General features: G+C 49.0%; 1 protein-coding gene across 1 annotated transcript in view; it reads right to left on the bottom strand.

Moving 5' to 3' along the window:
- LOC121928391 (dynein axonemal heavy chain 2-like) overlaps nt 1-10,602 on the bottom strand; it is a 47,748-nt gene extending 37,146 nt beyond the window's left edge. Inside the window, exons 1-10 of the mRNA XM_042463005.1 lie at nt 10,474-10,602; nt 10,237-10,374; nt 9,598-9,756; nt 8,691-8,843; nt 7,337-7,428; nt 5,676-5,874; nt 5,292-5,516; nt 4,324-4,428; nt 1,682-1,870; nt 309-394 (exon numbers count right to left, since the gene is read on the bottom strand). Of these exons, the coding sequence (XP_042318939.1) occupies nt 309-394; nt 1,682-1,870; nt 4,324-4,428; nt 5,292-5,516; nt 5,676-5,874; nt 7,337-7,428; nt 8,691-8,843; nt 9,598-9,756; nt 10,237-10,374; nt 10,474-10,545 (1,418 nt within the window). The 5' untranslated portion in view covers nt 10,546-10,602. The remainder of the gene's footprint in view (nt 1-308; nt 395-1,681; nt 1,871-4,323; nt 4,429-5,291; nt 5,517-5,675; nt 5,875-7,336; nt 7,429-8,690; nt 8,844-9,597; nt 9,757-10,236; nt 10,375-10,473) is intronic.
- Between the last annotated feature and the right edge of the window lie 3,836 nt (nt 10,603-14,438).

The raw sequence follows: 14,438 nt of genomic DNA, 5'->3' as shown, positions 1-14,438 counted from the left end.
GAGCATCAATTTTGGCCTCTTCTCCTACCGCAGAAATACCCCAGGACTCTTCTTTGTGGTTTCTACTGGCTTTTGAGAGCCCCCTTTCCAAGAACGATGACACTGTACAAAAGGAGGCCCCCAAGGAATCATGGTGCCCAGGGCTACACAACTACTGCAAGGAACAGCATTCAGAGGGGGCTCCTATGTTATATTATTTCTTGACCCAGATGTTTCAGAAGGCACCCATCCCTTGCTCCACTACCCCAATGCTTCTCCAAGGCCCATCTACCAGAAACAGCAGGAAGAAGCCTTCAGGACATCTCTACCTGAAGCACTCATGAAGCCAGAGACGTGTGAGGCTGGCTTTGGTATCGTGGAAGTCCTTGTGGGCCCGCAGCATGCCTTGAAACACCTGAGCAAGGGGAGAAACAGAACCAGACAGGTCAACAGATTGCCACCAAGGCCTATCACACCCATGACTCCCATGACACGAGCATTAGAGACAGGTGGTGCTGGTTCCTGTACCTATCCACCCTTTCATCACAAGGAAGGCCATTGTCATTCATATTTTTGACTACTGCCTGGAGGTGGAGGGAGGTTGGAGACTCTTAAAGGAGGCTGGACCTAGAGCTTACATCCCAATTTGGAATTTCTTTGCTACCACAGAAGTCAGGCAACATCTATGCTAGAAAGGCTATTCTGAAGCAGCCCTGGGCTGTTTGTCAAAACCAGAGTTTGGGAGCAGGACTCTTTTGGACTACAGCTTCCAAAAAGTCCCAGCCATCATGGCTGGTGGCCCAAGAATAAGAAGCCTTCACCATTTCCTCCGCCTTCTAGTTGGCTGCTCTTTCAACTGTGTGGGAACTCTGGGGCTGGCAGCACAACTTGCCTAGTTCACATGCAACCTGCTGGCACTTGATGTGTTTGAGCACAGCTCCAGGGCTTGGGCCAGGACAAACGTTCAGTGGCGTTTGATATCTTCAAACTCTCTCCTAACTTTCTGAACACTTTTGATGTGAGCTCTGCAGCACAGGTGGGAAGGAAATGTGCTCGCCTGGAATCCTAATGCTCCCAGCCCTTAGTCTTGCATGAAGGAGCATTATTTAAAACAAAACACAAAAAATGTAACATTAACCCTTGTCTCATGGCTGCTCAGCAACCCAGATGTCGGAGTTGTCCGACTGGGAATGTTTGTGTGATCACCAATGATTTTGCAAGAACAATCTCACCACAGTTCCAGAAGGCATGAAAATGGAAGAAGAAAGAAAAGCAGTTTTTTATTCTCAGAAAGCCACAGCATTCAGACAAAAAAAATATACACACATATATATGCATAAAGAATGAAGATGTCAGGGAGACGCGGAGGGGAAAGTGGAAAGCTTCCCTAACTCTCGGCTGCGAAGAGCTAACAAGGACTTGCTTCCTTGCCTGAGGCAGAATGAGTCTGGAACGTGTGGGTGAACTGCCCCCTTCCATGTGTACTGAGTTACATCAAGCAAAGCACACCTCCTGCCTCCCGTCCCCTTGGCCCAAGCAGAAAGGAGGGCAGAGAGCCCTGTGGGTGTGCAATCCCTGAGAAGGGAACCCTCCGCTGCGGCCCTCTGCCCCTGCTCTGCACCCACTCACATGCTCTCCCTGACTTGGAGGGCAGAGTCCTCCCCAGAGGCAAACCCCTCTGGCCACAGAACAGGCCTTCTACCTTGGAAATGTCGCGCAGGTTGAAGAGGTAGTGGATCTTGGCCGGGGTAGGCAGGAACTTCTGGACAACACTGTTGTAGAGCTCCATCGTGGCCTCGGTTATGACGTTTCCAATGGGCTTCACTGCCTCATCAAAGTTTTGCAACTTCTGGTTTATCATGGTGCCAAAGATGCGCCGGATTTGGGAATCCTATTCAGGAAGGGGAAAATTATAGTGTAGGGGTGATGGTGGTAGCAAAGGCATGCAAGAGGGACCAACTTGCCCATACACGCACAAGCCCAGGGATGGAAGTGAAGAAATGGTGGTCACTGATCCCCTTCTGGATGTGACCTGTCATTGGGACCCTTCTGGCCTTTCTCAGCTGAGGGAAAGCTGTGCTATAGAACTAGTGCCTGTGGAAAGTGTCAACCTCAACAGGAAGTTGGTATCCCTGCCACAGAAGTTAGTGACATCCATCCATAATAGTGGGCCACAGGCTGGTTAGGTGCCCCACAGTCATGCTGGGAGACACAAGAGCCCAGATGCTCTGCTGTAAGTAGTGAAACAGCTGGAGCCCAGAAGGAGGATACCTTGGTATTATTCATTAAGACATTTGAGTAATTTTTAAATGAAATCTAAAAACTCTTTTACCCAAAACAAAAATTAAAAATGCTGGAACCCAGCTAGAAGTGTATCCCATCATTGAAAAGCCCTTGCCTTATTGGCAAGGCTAGGCAAACCTGGCAGTCCATGGGTCCATTTTCCATCTCCATAAGCCACCACAGGCTGTACCACCCCACAAAATGTGGGAAAGCAGACCAAAAAAAGAGAAAATTCCAAGTAACAGGAAGCCCACTTCCAGTTTCAAGAGACGACTTGGGGAAACTGAGCAATAATACCACTGTTGGAGTTTTCCAGGAGCAAAAATACTTGTCCAGGGTTACCACTCTTATCTTGCTGATGTTGCATCTGATTTTGGGGCTGAAGTCACTCTTCTGCCTCAGAACTGAATAGGCACACAGAAAGGTCTACTAATGGGAGGTGTGTGTTGCATTTTTATTATTATTGTCATGTTTTAAAATGAGGCAACATTGCTTTATAGGCCTGATGCTTTACTGTGGTTTGTTGTTGTTGTGTGTCTTTCCAGTTTACCGCAGCCCTAAGTCTTCCCCTAAGGTTATCATGAGATGTGGGTTTTTTTTGCAAGATTTGTTCAAAAGAGTTTTGTCATTGCTTTTCCCTAAGACTGACAGCATGTGATTTGTCCAAGGTCAACGATTGTTTTCATTGCCAACTGGGAATCGAATCCTCATCTTCAAAGTCATAGTCCAACACAACTGGCTCACTTGTAGTTTCTTTAATTTTTCAAGTTAATTATCATTAGGAGCTTTTTAAAGATGTTGTTGCTGTTGTATCGTTTCTGACTTATGATGACCCTATCGTAGGTTTTTCTTGGCAAGATTTGTTCAGAGGGGGGTTTCCTTTGCTTTCCTCTGAGACTGAGAGAGTGTGACTTGCCCAAGGTCAGCGAGTGGGTTTCCATGGCTGTGCGGGGATTCGAACCCTGGTCTAAAGAGTCATAGTCCAATGCACAACCCGCTACACAATGCTTTTTAGATGTATCTTGTTTTCATTCATGCTGTGTGCCACCTTTGATCCCATGTAAGAAAAAGGCAGCATATTGAATAAATAAATAAATAGGCAGCCTCCATCAGTATTGCTGGGACACACCTGATGAGTGTTGTTATAAGGATGCTCTAAATGTGATGAACTGGTATTTACAGTTGTCAGTCAGGCCTGCTATCAAACATCTGATGTACAATGAGGCAGATGCCACAAGCCATGGATTTTGTGGAGGGATTGTTGGACCAATCTGACTCATCACAGGCGCAAGGCAGCAGGGAGATCTGCTTACTTCAAAAGACTCTGCACAGGGGAGAACGTCTTGCTGGATAGTGCCCTCCCAGGACTGAGCAGGAGAGGCACCAGTCTGGAATCCATGCCTCAGGCACCGCAATGTCCTGGCCAGTGCTACCTTGCCAACAGCACCTCCCTCGCCTTCCACAAATGCCTCCCGGCCTCACAGCTTTGATTTTGGATACAGTGGTACCTCGGGATACGAAATACCCAGGTTACGAAATTTCCGGGATACGAAAAAATCTCATAGGAAATAATTGTTCCGGGTTACGAATGTTTTTTCGGGTTACGAAAAAAATTTTGGTGCTTTTTTCGGCTTTTTCGCACGGAATCGCGGCTTTTCCCCATTAGCGCCTATGGCATTTCGGCTTACGAAGGCTTTTCGGGTTACGAAAGCGGCCGCAGAACGAATTAATTTCGTAACCCGAGGAAGCACTGTACCAGGCCTTGTTGTCACTCAGCATTATGCAGAACAGCAAAGGCTGCTCGGAAGTCAGGTCTACAGAGGTGAACACTGCAGCCACCATGCTCCCCCTTGATCACAGAGAGGCTCTGGCAACCAAAAGGCCATCTGGACAAGCCCTTTGGGCCACTTGTGTGGCAGCCTTTGGCTCCCCCATCCATCCCTCACCCCAAGAGATGGGAAGGGAGGGCCGGTGGTGCCTCTGGCTATGATTGCCTGATTAACCCCTGGCCCCGGAGCCCTCCCAGCAGGCCCACCCTCTGAATGCCTAAGCAGCCCTTACTGTGGGGAAGGTCATGTTGATGAGGTTGAAGCGGCTCTGAAGTCGGCTGGATATCACTGTGCGCCCTCCTCCAGGGGGTCCCATGGCTGCCATCAGGAACATGTCCTGAGGGGAAGACAAACAGGCATAGATTAAAACCAAAAGAAAATAAAGGAATTTCTCTCCCCCCCGCCAACTCACAGTTCCCCTACCACACCGCCTTTCTCCCTTTCCATAAAAGTGTTTTAGTAGTGGCACACTAAGCGGTCCAGAGGGACCCATGAAGGGGGTGGAGGGGAGGCAGGCAGCATACAAATTGGGGCCCTGAATGGAAGTGGAGGCTGTAATAGCTGCGGAGGCACGTGCCAGTGCTCCAGCCAGGAGGCAGGAAGATGCTTCTCAGACACCCCGCTCCCTCTGGTACCCAACCGCTCTTGAAATTCAGATGCACAGCTTCTCAGAAAGCATTGAGGACAATTATTCCAGGCACAAATGGTCTCTTCTCACAGGTTGCTGAGTTTTCAAACAAGTGGAGGGAGGGGGGGAGGCTAACTAGATGATACGTTAACAGCATGATTGTATTTAATGTGTGTCTAGACATTTTCTTTTCAGTAAAAGCCACAAGAGCAGGAGTAGTGGCGCAGAATTCAAGACCAAAGACGTTGTTGCCAAAACTGCTAACATCCCTGCAGGACAAAGATTTCAACCTCTATTCCTCACGCATCAGGGTCCCAATCCTGAACCTTCTTCTCCTTACACAGTTGCTATTTCAAGGGAGAAAAGTTGTTTCCTGCACTGAAACACCTAACATGCCATCTCACTTGGCCTTGAGCAATGATAAGCAAGAGAGCAGTCTTTTTAGAGTGTGGCAGAAAGCAAGGCTGACCTTGCCCTGAGGATGGAGCTGTAGCCCAATGACTGGAATCCCACAGGAGGAAGGTCTGGTGGCCTCTGCTGAAACCAGATCCTTGCCTGCCAACGTGCCTCACCTTGACATACTTGATGGTCTGCTTAGACCGGTCATACCAGAAGCCATAGTCCAGCCAAAGACGGAGCAGCTCCAGTGGGGGTTGGGAGCCAAACTGATCCTTGGCAGGCATATTAAGGTCATCCATGAAGGTTATCATGCTCTTCCCACCCAAGGGCACATAGACACCTTTGGTGCGCTTCTCTACACGGCTCTCAATGATGCTCTGGACATTGTTTGAGGTTGTCTGCAGGAGTGAAAGAAGACATGTTAAGGGTCAGGCTTCCCTTCTGTAGACCTGGGTCTGGCTTGCTGCAAGTATGATGTGGCTGAGAAGCCAGCTTTTCCCAGAAAACTTCACAACATCCGAAGATGTGATACATCAACTCCTTCTTTCCCCAATTACCTGTGCGGACATGTTGATGACCAGCACGGCCCACTTGGTGCTGTCAAGGGACTGAAGAACACCCTGTGCAATAGAGGTCTTCCCTGTGCCCACCAGGCCGACGAGCAACACTGGGTTCTGGTTGGATATGAGGGCGTTGACAAGGTAGTTGTATCGCATGGTATCCACAGTTGGGACAATGATCTTATAGAAGGGAGCACTAGGAAGAAAATCAGGAGACCCCTGCTCAGCATGAAAAGAAAGAGGACAGCTCCAGACTATCTTCCCTCCTGCAGGGAGAATACATGGTGTTAGCCCCAAGTGCCACTATGGTCCTTTTGGATGTGGCTGTCACAGTTTTGCAAATGACATTGGTCTAAATGCATGAAGACATCCGACACGAGACACAATTCGTGCAGCTGTCACCCCCCGCTGGAACCTGACAGTTTGGAAGGAAGCCACCGTTAATGAAGGCTTGTCCCTCCGCCTGGCTCTTGACGCGGGTGGCCAGCCGCCTGTGTCAGCCCTGGGACCACATTCCAGTAATTTCAGGCCACTGATCGGATTAGGGAGGAAGAGGTGGGAAATGGATCCGAGCCACAAGCTCAAGCAACAAAACCAGCCGTACGACTCAGTGGCACTGCAAAGTCAGGCTGCTGGGTACCAGGAAGGAATTGGATATGGGCAACAGACGAGCCAAGATGGGGGCAGGGAGGGGTGCAACTACAGGAAGGAGATGATCAGAGAGATCCTCTTCCTTTTGCTAGCTTACTGTCATGGCTGTGAGAAACAAAGGCAAAAGAGATAAAGATCAGCCAGGGGAGTGAATCCTCCATCCCCACAAATAAATGTACACATACAGAGAAGAAATCCTCCTTCTCTAGCTCACTTTCTTTAACACATGAACATAAGCAAAGCCTTCCTGAATCAAGTCAAGCATCCAACTAGTCCAATAGCCATTGCATCCCAAAGCAGCCAATGAGATGCCCCCTGGAAACTGACCATCCTTCTATGGCTGCCTTTCAGCCATGAATAGCCCATCTATCCACCATCCCTTACCACCCCCTCCTCCTCAAGCCACCCAAACCTATTGCCACATCTTACGGCAGCAACTACTGTAAGCGAATTACGCACTAATGGCCCTCTGTTTTCTGTCTTGCATCTACTGGAGAGAACCAGATCTTGGAATAATAGTGTGTTTGGGGTTTTTTGTTTTGTTTTGTTTTGGTTTTTTTTTGTCTATGTCTGTGCTGGCCAGGGGATTTTGACAATCACATCCAAAATAGTTACAGTGGGTTCTTGTTATCCACTGGGGTTTGGTTCCAGCACCCCTCCCCAGCAAAATCCGTGGATGCTCAAGTCCCATGAAATATAATGGAAAAGGAAAATGGTGTCTCTAATATAAAATGGAAAATCAAGGTTTCCTACTTGCAATTTATACTTTTAAAAAATATTTTCAAGCCATGGATGCTTGAATCCATGGATAAAAATGCATGGATCAGGAGGACCAACTGTACTTTTTTTCAAGCTGTGGACACAAGACCCATGAGAACAGATGATCGCCTTGTGGATTCAGCTGCACTCACTGTAAACCCTTCCTTCACTGGCCAGGATTGGCATAGACCAGAGTGCTGGGCCATAGGCTGCTGCCTATGGGGAAAAATATGAGATGGTTTACTCACTGGGGTGGGTATCGCCACATCTTGGGGAGCTTATCTTCAAAAGAAGACCACTGCTTCCGCTTGGGGTCAACATAATACTCGTAGACAGTGTCCTGGGAGGGAAGGAAGTGAACTTGTCAGGTGGATGGACTTTTTGCAGTTACTTCTGGCACAAGGACCACAACAGTAGAATGTGCCCCAGGCTAAACAAAGAATGCAGGATCTTCCTCACAAAAATGTGAGGTGACATTTTTCTCTGGAATATTTTCCACACCTTCTCTGTGTCTAATATCTATATCCACCTCTCTCATTGTCTGGGCTGCTGCACTGCAATCAGTCATATTAGATAGATTAAATATGGAATATGAAATTCTAGCTATTCTTCTAAGCAGACAAGCATTAACAAACCCTAGCATTTAGAGCAGTGATTCTCAACCTTCCTAATGCCATGACCCTTTAATACAGTTTCTCATGTTGTGGTGACCCCCAACCATACAATTATTTTCATTGCTACATGCAAATATGTGTTTTCAGATGGTCTTAGGTGACCCCTGTGAAATGGTCGTTCGACCCCCAAGGGGGTCCCGACCCACAGGGTGGGAACCACCGATTTAGAGGAACAGACTACCAAATGAACAAAATGTTAAGTCTGTTTCTATTTCACAAAATCTCTTGCCACAGTAAGTCACAAGTGCAAATAGGCAAGTCCAAATGTGATCTGGTAAGTAATGTAGGAAGTGTGTGAGTGAAGCTAAAAGTGTTATTGTTATACCTATACAAAAGAAAACTAAACTTGAGGCATATCAGTACAATTCTGATATGTGACCTTTGAGAAAACAGTTTTCTTTGAGGTTTAGCCAAGGGTTGTTTTTTGTTGTTAAAAACAAGGAAATTATCTGTTACTCTCTTTACATTATTAAAAATATTCAAGACAATAAATTTCTACAGTTTTTTGTTACAGCACAGGGACATTTTCCAGTTTTGCTTTTTTCCTGAGAGACTACATCACTGCCTCTCAGGTGGTGGAAGGGTTTCAAATTTGGGCTGGAAGTTGCTGCAAACACTCTGTAGCAGACAGCATGTTTTGCAAACAGAAGGTCCCAGGTTCAGTCTCTGGAAGCTACTCCAGAGAGGGCTGGGAAGGTCCTTCCTTCTGATTACTTGCCTCAAACAGGGGTGTCACTGCTTTTTTTCTTAAGCCTTTTTGCAGGTAAAGGTGGGCCCCAAATGGAGAATGGAGAGTGTCACTATTTTTAAGCCCTGCACAGACCAGAAACTTGAGAGATGAGGGCTGTGAGGGGCAACAGACCAAAGCTGCTAGGCCTGGCCCAGCCATGTCACCCTTTTCCCCCTGTAGCAAGGAAATCCAAGTGACCTTGTTAGGGAAGGAGCCTTCCATCTCTCGAAGGAAATTGTCTATCTTCTTCCGACCTTCCTCATCCACTGCTGCACAAAGGGACCATATCAAGCTGAAGATGAAATACATTTCCACCACCGTTGTGTAGTTTTCACTGTCTGTGGGATTCAGCTTGGAAGGAAAGAACATAAAAATTAAGCACAGGAAACCTGCTGGCTGATGGACTCAGAGCACTGAGGGAGGTAAATACTTGGGACTAGAGAAACAGGGCTGCCCAGAGGTTCACAGACACACAGCAGGGAACCTTTGACTTGCCAGGTGTTTTGGCCTACAATTTCCACCAGCCCCACCCAACATAGGTAGTGGTAAGAGACAGTGAGAGCTTTAGTACATAGTATCTAGGCAGCCAGAAGGCAATATATTCAGAGCATGAAGGGGAGGTTTATGTCTTCCAGACAGATATTTCTGGGGCAGTCATAGAATCATAGAATTGGAAGAGACCCCAACGGCCCTGATCCAGCCCAACCCCCATTCTGCCATGCAGGAACTCTCAATCAAAGCATCCCTGACAGATGGCCAACCAGCTTCTGTTTAAAGACCTCCAAGGAAGACTCCACCACCCTCCAAGGGAGAGTGTTCCACTGTTGCTAACAGTTTTGAAAAACTAGAATATATAGGAAGACTACAGGTCAACATAAGCACAATTCTGTGGTGCTGCTGCTGAAGCATCAGAGTTTGAGACATAGCAAGAGTAAGTGCTCGAAAGACATAGTTAGAAAGTCAGATGTTAATATTTAGATCTGCATTTTGAAAACATGGGGCAACCTAGCATGCCTGACCGAAAAAGAGGTTGCTATTTCTCTAGAAGTTTCTAAGGAGCCTGAGGGAATGCAGGGCAGAGGAACAAGCTTTGTCTGCTCCCTACCCCTTCCTCTGAAGAGGTCAGGGATGAGAAGAGTTTGCAGAGAGCCACAATCCCGCTGTATTCAGAGATGGGGACAAGCTCCTGGCAGTTCTCCTTCTTGAAGTTCAGGATCTTATTGGTGAATTTGTCAAACATACGCTGCAGGGTTTCCACTTCAGCCTGAGAAGAGACAGATGAAGATTAAACTCCCTTGCAGCTTCTTAGCAGAGCCAGGTAATCGAATGCCATCTCTTTAATTTAATTCCTGATCCACCTTTCTCCTCACCATAACTCATTCTCCGCCAAGCTCCTCTCCATCCAGTTTTGAGTGAACCCACAGTTTGCCTTCTAAACATGCTTTGGAGCTCCCCTGTTGTCTCTCTCACCCTGTTTTCCACTCACCCACCCACAGTCTGGATCCCTTTTCTTTCTGGTATATTGGGCTTTTGCAGACAGAGCAATGGATGTGTTCTGGGATGGCTGCATCAGTGAGAGCAGTACCAGGGTTGGAGTGATGGCATGAGCATGACAAGAGGGAATGTGGAGATCTTACCTCTGCAAGGGCTAGGTAGCTGCTGGGAGCTACTGTTTCTGTTGGGGCACCTTTGTACAATCCCCAAACTGCACCAACCACAAATTTCCACTTCTCCCTTAAAGTACCTTTGGGCGCTTCTCAATCCAGGAAAGGACGTATGGCTTCCAGCCCAAGTCGCTGTAATCTGTGTACACCATTCCACACCGGGAGACTGTGGCAGGAGAGGCTACTGCAAGGTTTTCCACCTCAAACAACAAAGACACCTGCAGCAGGGAAGGAAAAGAAAGTAACCATCCATCCTGAGCAGAGATCAGCTGGGGATGACAACCCAGAGACCAGCTGGGGACGGATTGCTGGCTCACCTGCTCAGGCATGGCAATCCTCTCACCATTGATCAGCGTCAGCACTTTGTTGTCATCCATGACTGAGTTCATGCTCTCAATCCACAATGTGTCAACGGGGCCATCAAAAAGGATCCACTTCTCATCAGGTTTCTCATCTGAGCAAAGACGGCAGAGAAGAAGCCCAGTCAGGTCCCAAGGCAAGCAAGTGCAACTAGAATGTAGAATCCTGCTGGCTTCACCGAGGCACGATTGGTCTCAGGACTGTGGATTACCTACTTTCCTCCTTGAAATGATATTTAGTCACTGAATGGGCTGGGGGGGAAAAACAGAACTTGAAAATATTACTTCTGTGGCTAAATAATCAGAACTCCTCAGCTAGCATGACCAGCAGATGTGTTGGTGTGGGTTTGTTTTGGACAGTCAATGGACTTTTCCACACAGGGCACAGAAGTAGGGTCAGTTCGCATTGGTTGATGCGTATTTGCGTTATATCGCATTGGTGTTCCATACCTGTGAGCTCAGAATACGTATTGACCAATGCAATATAACGTGAATACGCTTTGGCCAATGCGTATTCACGGTGGGGTTCCGAACTGAAGGCAGCCGGCTAATCCGTTTTGCGAATCCGCAAAATTAGTGGATTCACGGGATCCGTATTGATGGCCAATGCGAAACCTCTGCTGCTTTGGCTGGTGTGTACATCCAATCCGCTGGTTCTCCTGAAGACCACCGGGTTACAAATTGCCCATGATGCTGCGCTGGAATTTCCCCCATCTCTTTCCGTTGGCCCTTTCCCCTTTCAGGACAACCGCCGGGGCTGGGGAGCGATTTTTCCACTGACCGAGATAAAGCAGAAACCTTTTGTGTGTGGGGGGTGGGGGGAATGTATATGTATATGTGCGTATACACACACACACACACACACACAAAGATGTGTGTGTAAGCATATACATGCAGCATTACACTTTCGGCTGCTCCACAGTTTGTGTGTGTGTGTGTGTGTGTGTGTATTTGTATATGTATATGTATATGTGTGTATATATTGACACGTTACTTACCTGTAACAGTATTTCTTCGAGTGGTCATCTGCGAATACATACAAATGGGTTTCAGTGTGCCTGAGCAGTGCTGTTTGGAAACTTCTAGAATCACTGGGCAAAGTACACTTTGCAACATATAGAAACTTTTTGGTGGTAGCTCCGCCCACCCCACTCTCCCCGGACCAATCGAAGGCGAACGCGTCTCCAAGGGATCTCTTGTGTCGCATTCTAGAACAGAACTGGGGACAATGACTGTTGGAGGCCATCGCAAATAGGTCGATTTGAGGGGTGAAGAATGCATCTTCGGATGCACCAGTCTCAGATTCTCAGGGTAATGTCCAAGAGTGTCCTCGACTTGATACCTCCTTGCTTGTTAACATAGTACTTCACAGTTGTGTTGTCCGTTCTCAGAAGGACTACCTTGCCTGTGATGCTGGATTCGAAGGCCTTCAACGCTTTTTCCACAGCTAACATCTTGAGTGCGTTGATGTGGAGAGCACCCTCTTGCCGGGACCACCTCTCCCTTACACACAAGTCCAACAGGTGGGCGCCCCAACCTTCCATCGACGCATCCGTCGTCAGGGTCAATTGTGGCTGCGGCTGGACGAAGGGCATGCCAACACAGATGTTGCGGGAGTCTAGCCACCACAGTAGGGAAGTGGCGACCAGTCTCAGCACGGTGAGCCATCTTTCCGGAAGGTCCATCATGGGGTTGAAGACCGACAGGAACCACAATTGGAGCGGCCTCAGCCGGAGTCTCACCCATGGGGTTACAAACGTCGTGGACGCCATGTGCCCCAGGGCCACCTGGATGTCTCTGGCCCTTACTCTCCTGTGGGCCCGGACAGCCTTTACTGCCACCGACAATGCCAGGAAGCAATCCTGTGGCAGATACGCGGTGCATTCTTTGGAGTCGAGAATGGAGCCGATGAAACGGACCTGCTTGGCCGGCACTAGATGAGACTTTTCTAGGTTGACAATCAGTCCTAGGGCTGACAGGAGGTCCAGTGCGAAGCGGATCGCATCCTGCAGCTCATCCTGTGAGGGAGCTGCAAATAGCCAGTTGTCCAGGTACGGGAAGACCCTGAAGCCCTTCTGGTGGAGGTAAGCCACCACCGGGGCCATGCACTTTGTGAAGACCCTCGGAGCCATGGCCAGGCTGAACAGCAGGACGTTGTATTGATAAGCGGCGGAGCCGATGGCGAAGGCGAGGAATCTCTGGTGGGACTCCCGAATTCCTACATGGAAATAAGCATCCTTCAGGTCTACCGTTGCGAACCAAAGGTCCTGGTGAAGCAAAGGCAAAATGGAAGCTAAAGTTACCATGCCAAACATTCAGTACCGCAAAAAGGAATTGAGCCCCCCTTCGGACGATGTTTAAGACCCAGGAGTTGGTAGTGATAGAGGCCCATATGGTGACAAAAGGCCGAAGAATGTTCAAAAAGTAAGGGATAGGAGAAACGAAGTGCGCAGGGGGACTTCATGCCCTCATCTTGGACTGGTCAGCATCCTGCCTCCGAGCCTTACGGTACTTGGGGAGGATTGGGATGGGTACCTATGCCGCTGGGAGCCCAGTTGCTGAAACTGGCGGTCCTGGTAAAATGGTCTCTGGGACTGACCTTGTTGGTGATGCCAGGGACTCAATCGCTTCCGAAATTGGGGAGTGCCGGGGGCGGACATGTCGTGCTTCCTAGCCGCCGCCTTCATCCTAAACTTTCTGTTTAGTTTATCGTCCGTGTCGGCGTGGAAGAGTCCCGAGTCGTTGATGGGCATCTCCTCAATTGTGGCTTGAACACCCTGATTCAGGTCCAATCCGCGGAGCCAGGCGTGTCGTCGCAGCGCGATGGAAGCTGCCATGACCCTACCAGAGCAGTCCGCCACATTCCTGGATGCGGTGATCAGCCAGCTTTCGATTGAGTGGGTTTCATCCCTGATCTCCGCCAAGGTGCGCTGCGCGTCATCAGGGACATCAGGGATGATCGGGGAGATTCCTTCCATGAGGATATAGGCCCCCATGCAGGCCGTGTAATTTATGGCTTTCACCGCCAGAGCCAACGCCATATAGGCCTTCCTCGCGAGGGCGTCAATCTTCTTGGCCTCCTTATCCAAGGGGAGAGAAGATTGGCACTGAGTCGAAGTGTGCTGGGCTCCCTCGACAATCGCGGAATTCTGGCGAGGGTGAGAGGCCACCCAGGGAGCGTTCGAGGATGAGACCCTGTAAAGCAGTGTTTCTCAAATAGTGAGGTGCGCCCCCCAGGGGGGGCGCGAGGCTCCATAAAGGGGGGCGCGAGGTTCTTGCTGTTCAGGCTGCCTGGCCAATGGCTGGACAGCCTGCTCCTGCTGCAGGAGCCTGCCCCAGCTCCAGTCTTCCCCATTGGCCAGCCAGCCTGAAGAGGAGGAGCTTCCTCTCTTTCGAGCCTCGCGCGGGCCCAAGGCTGGAGCCTGGAGAGGGCTTTGCAAATTGCAGGCAAGCTGCTTCCTCTTTTCCCCCCTGTTTCTCTTCCTCTTTCCCTCCTCCTCCTCTTATTCCTTTTCCTACCCTCTTTCTCTTCCCCCTCCTCTTCCTCCTATTTTTCTTCCCCTCTTTCTCTTCCTCTTTCCCCTCCTCCTCCTCCTCTTCCTTTTCTTCCCGTTCCTCCTCCTCTTCTTTTTATCTTTTTTCCTATTCTTCTTCTTTCTTCTCCTTTTCTTCTTTCTCCTTTCCCTTCTTTTTTCTCCCCCTCCTCCTCTGTTGTTGTTGTTGTTGTTGTTGTTGTTGTTGTGTGCCCAACTCCCCCCTTGGCCAGGCCTGCATTTCCCAACAAGAGGGAAGGCAGGACTTGTGGGGGCCATGGGGGGGGGCTGAGGGGGAGGCAAAAGGGAGCCCAGGAGGGAGCCCATCACGCTGCATCCACACTGGAGAAGTAACCCAGTTTGGCTGGCAATGCTTTAAATCTTTTCTGA

Source organism: Sceloporus undulatus, chromosome 4, assembly GCF_019175285.1.
Source record: "Sceloporus undulatus isolate JIND9_A2432 ecotype Alabama chromosome 4, SceUnd_v1.1, whole genome shotgun sequence".
NCBI classification, from domain to species: Eukaryota; Metazoa; Chordata; class Lepidosauria; order Squamata; family Phrynosomatidae; genus Sceloporus; species Sceloporus undulatus.
This window is presented reverse-complemented; position numbering and strand designations above follow the sequence as displayed.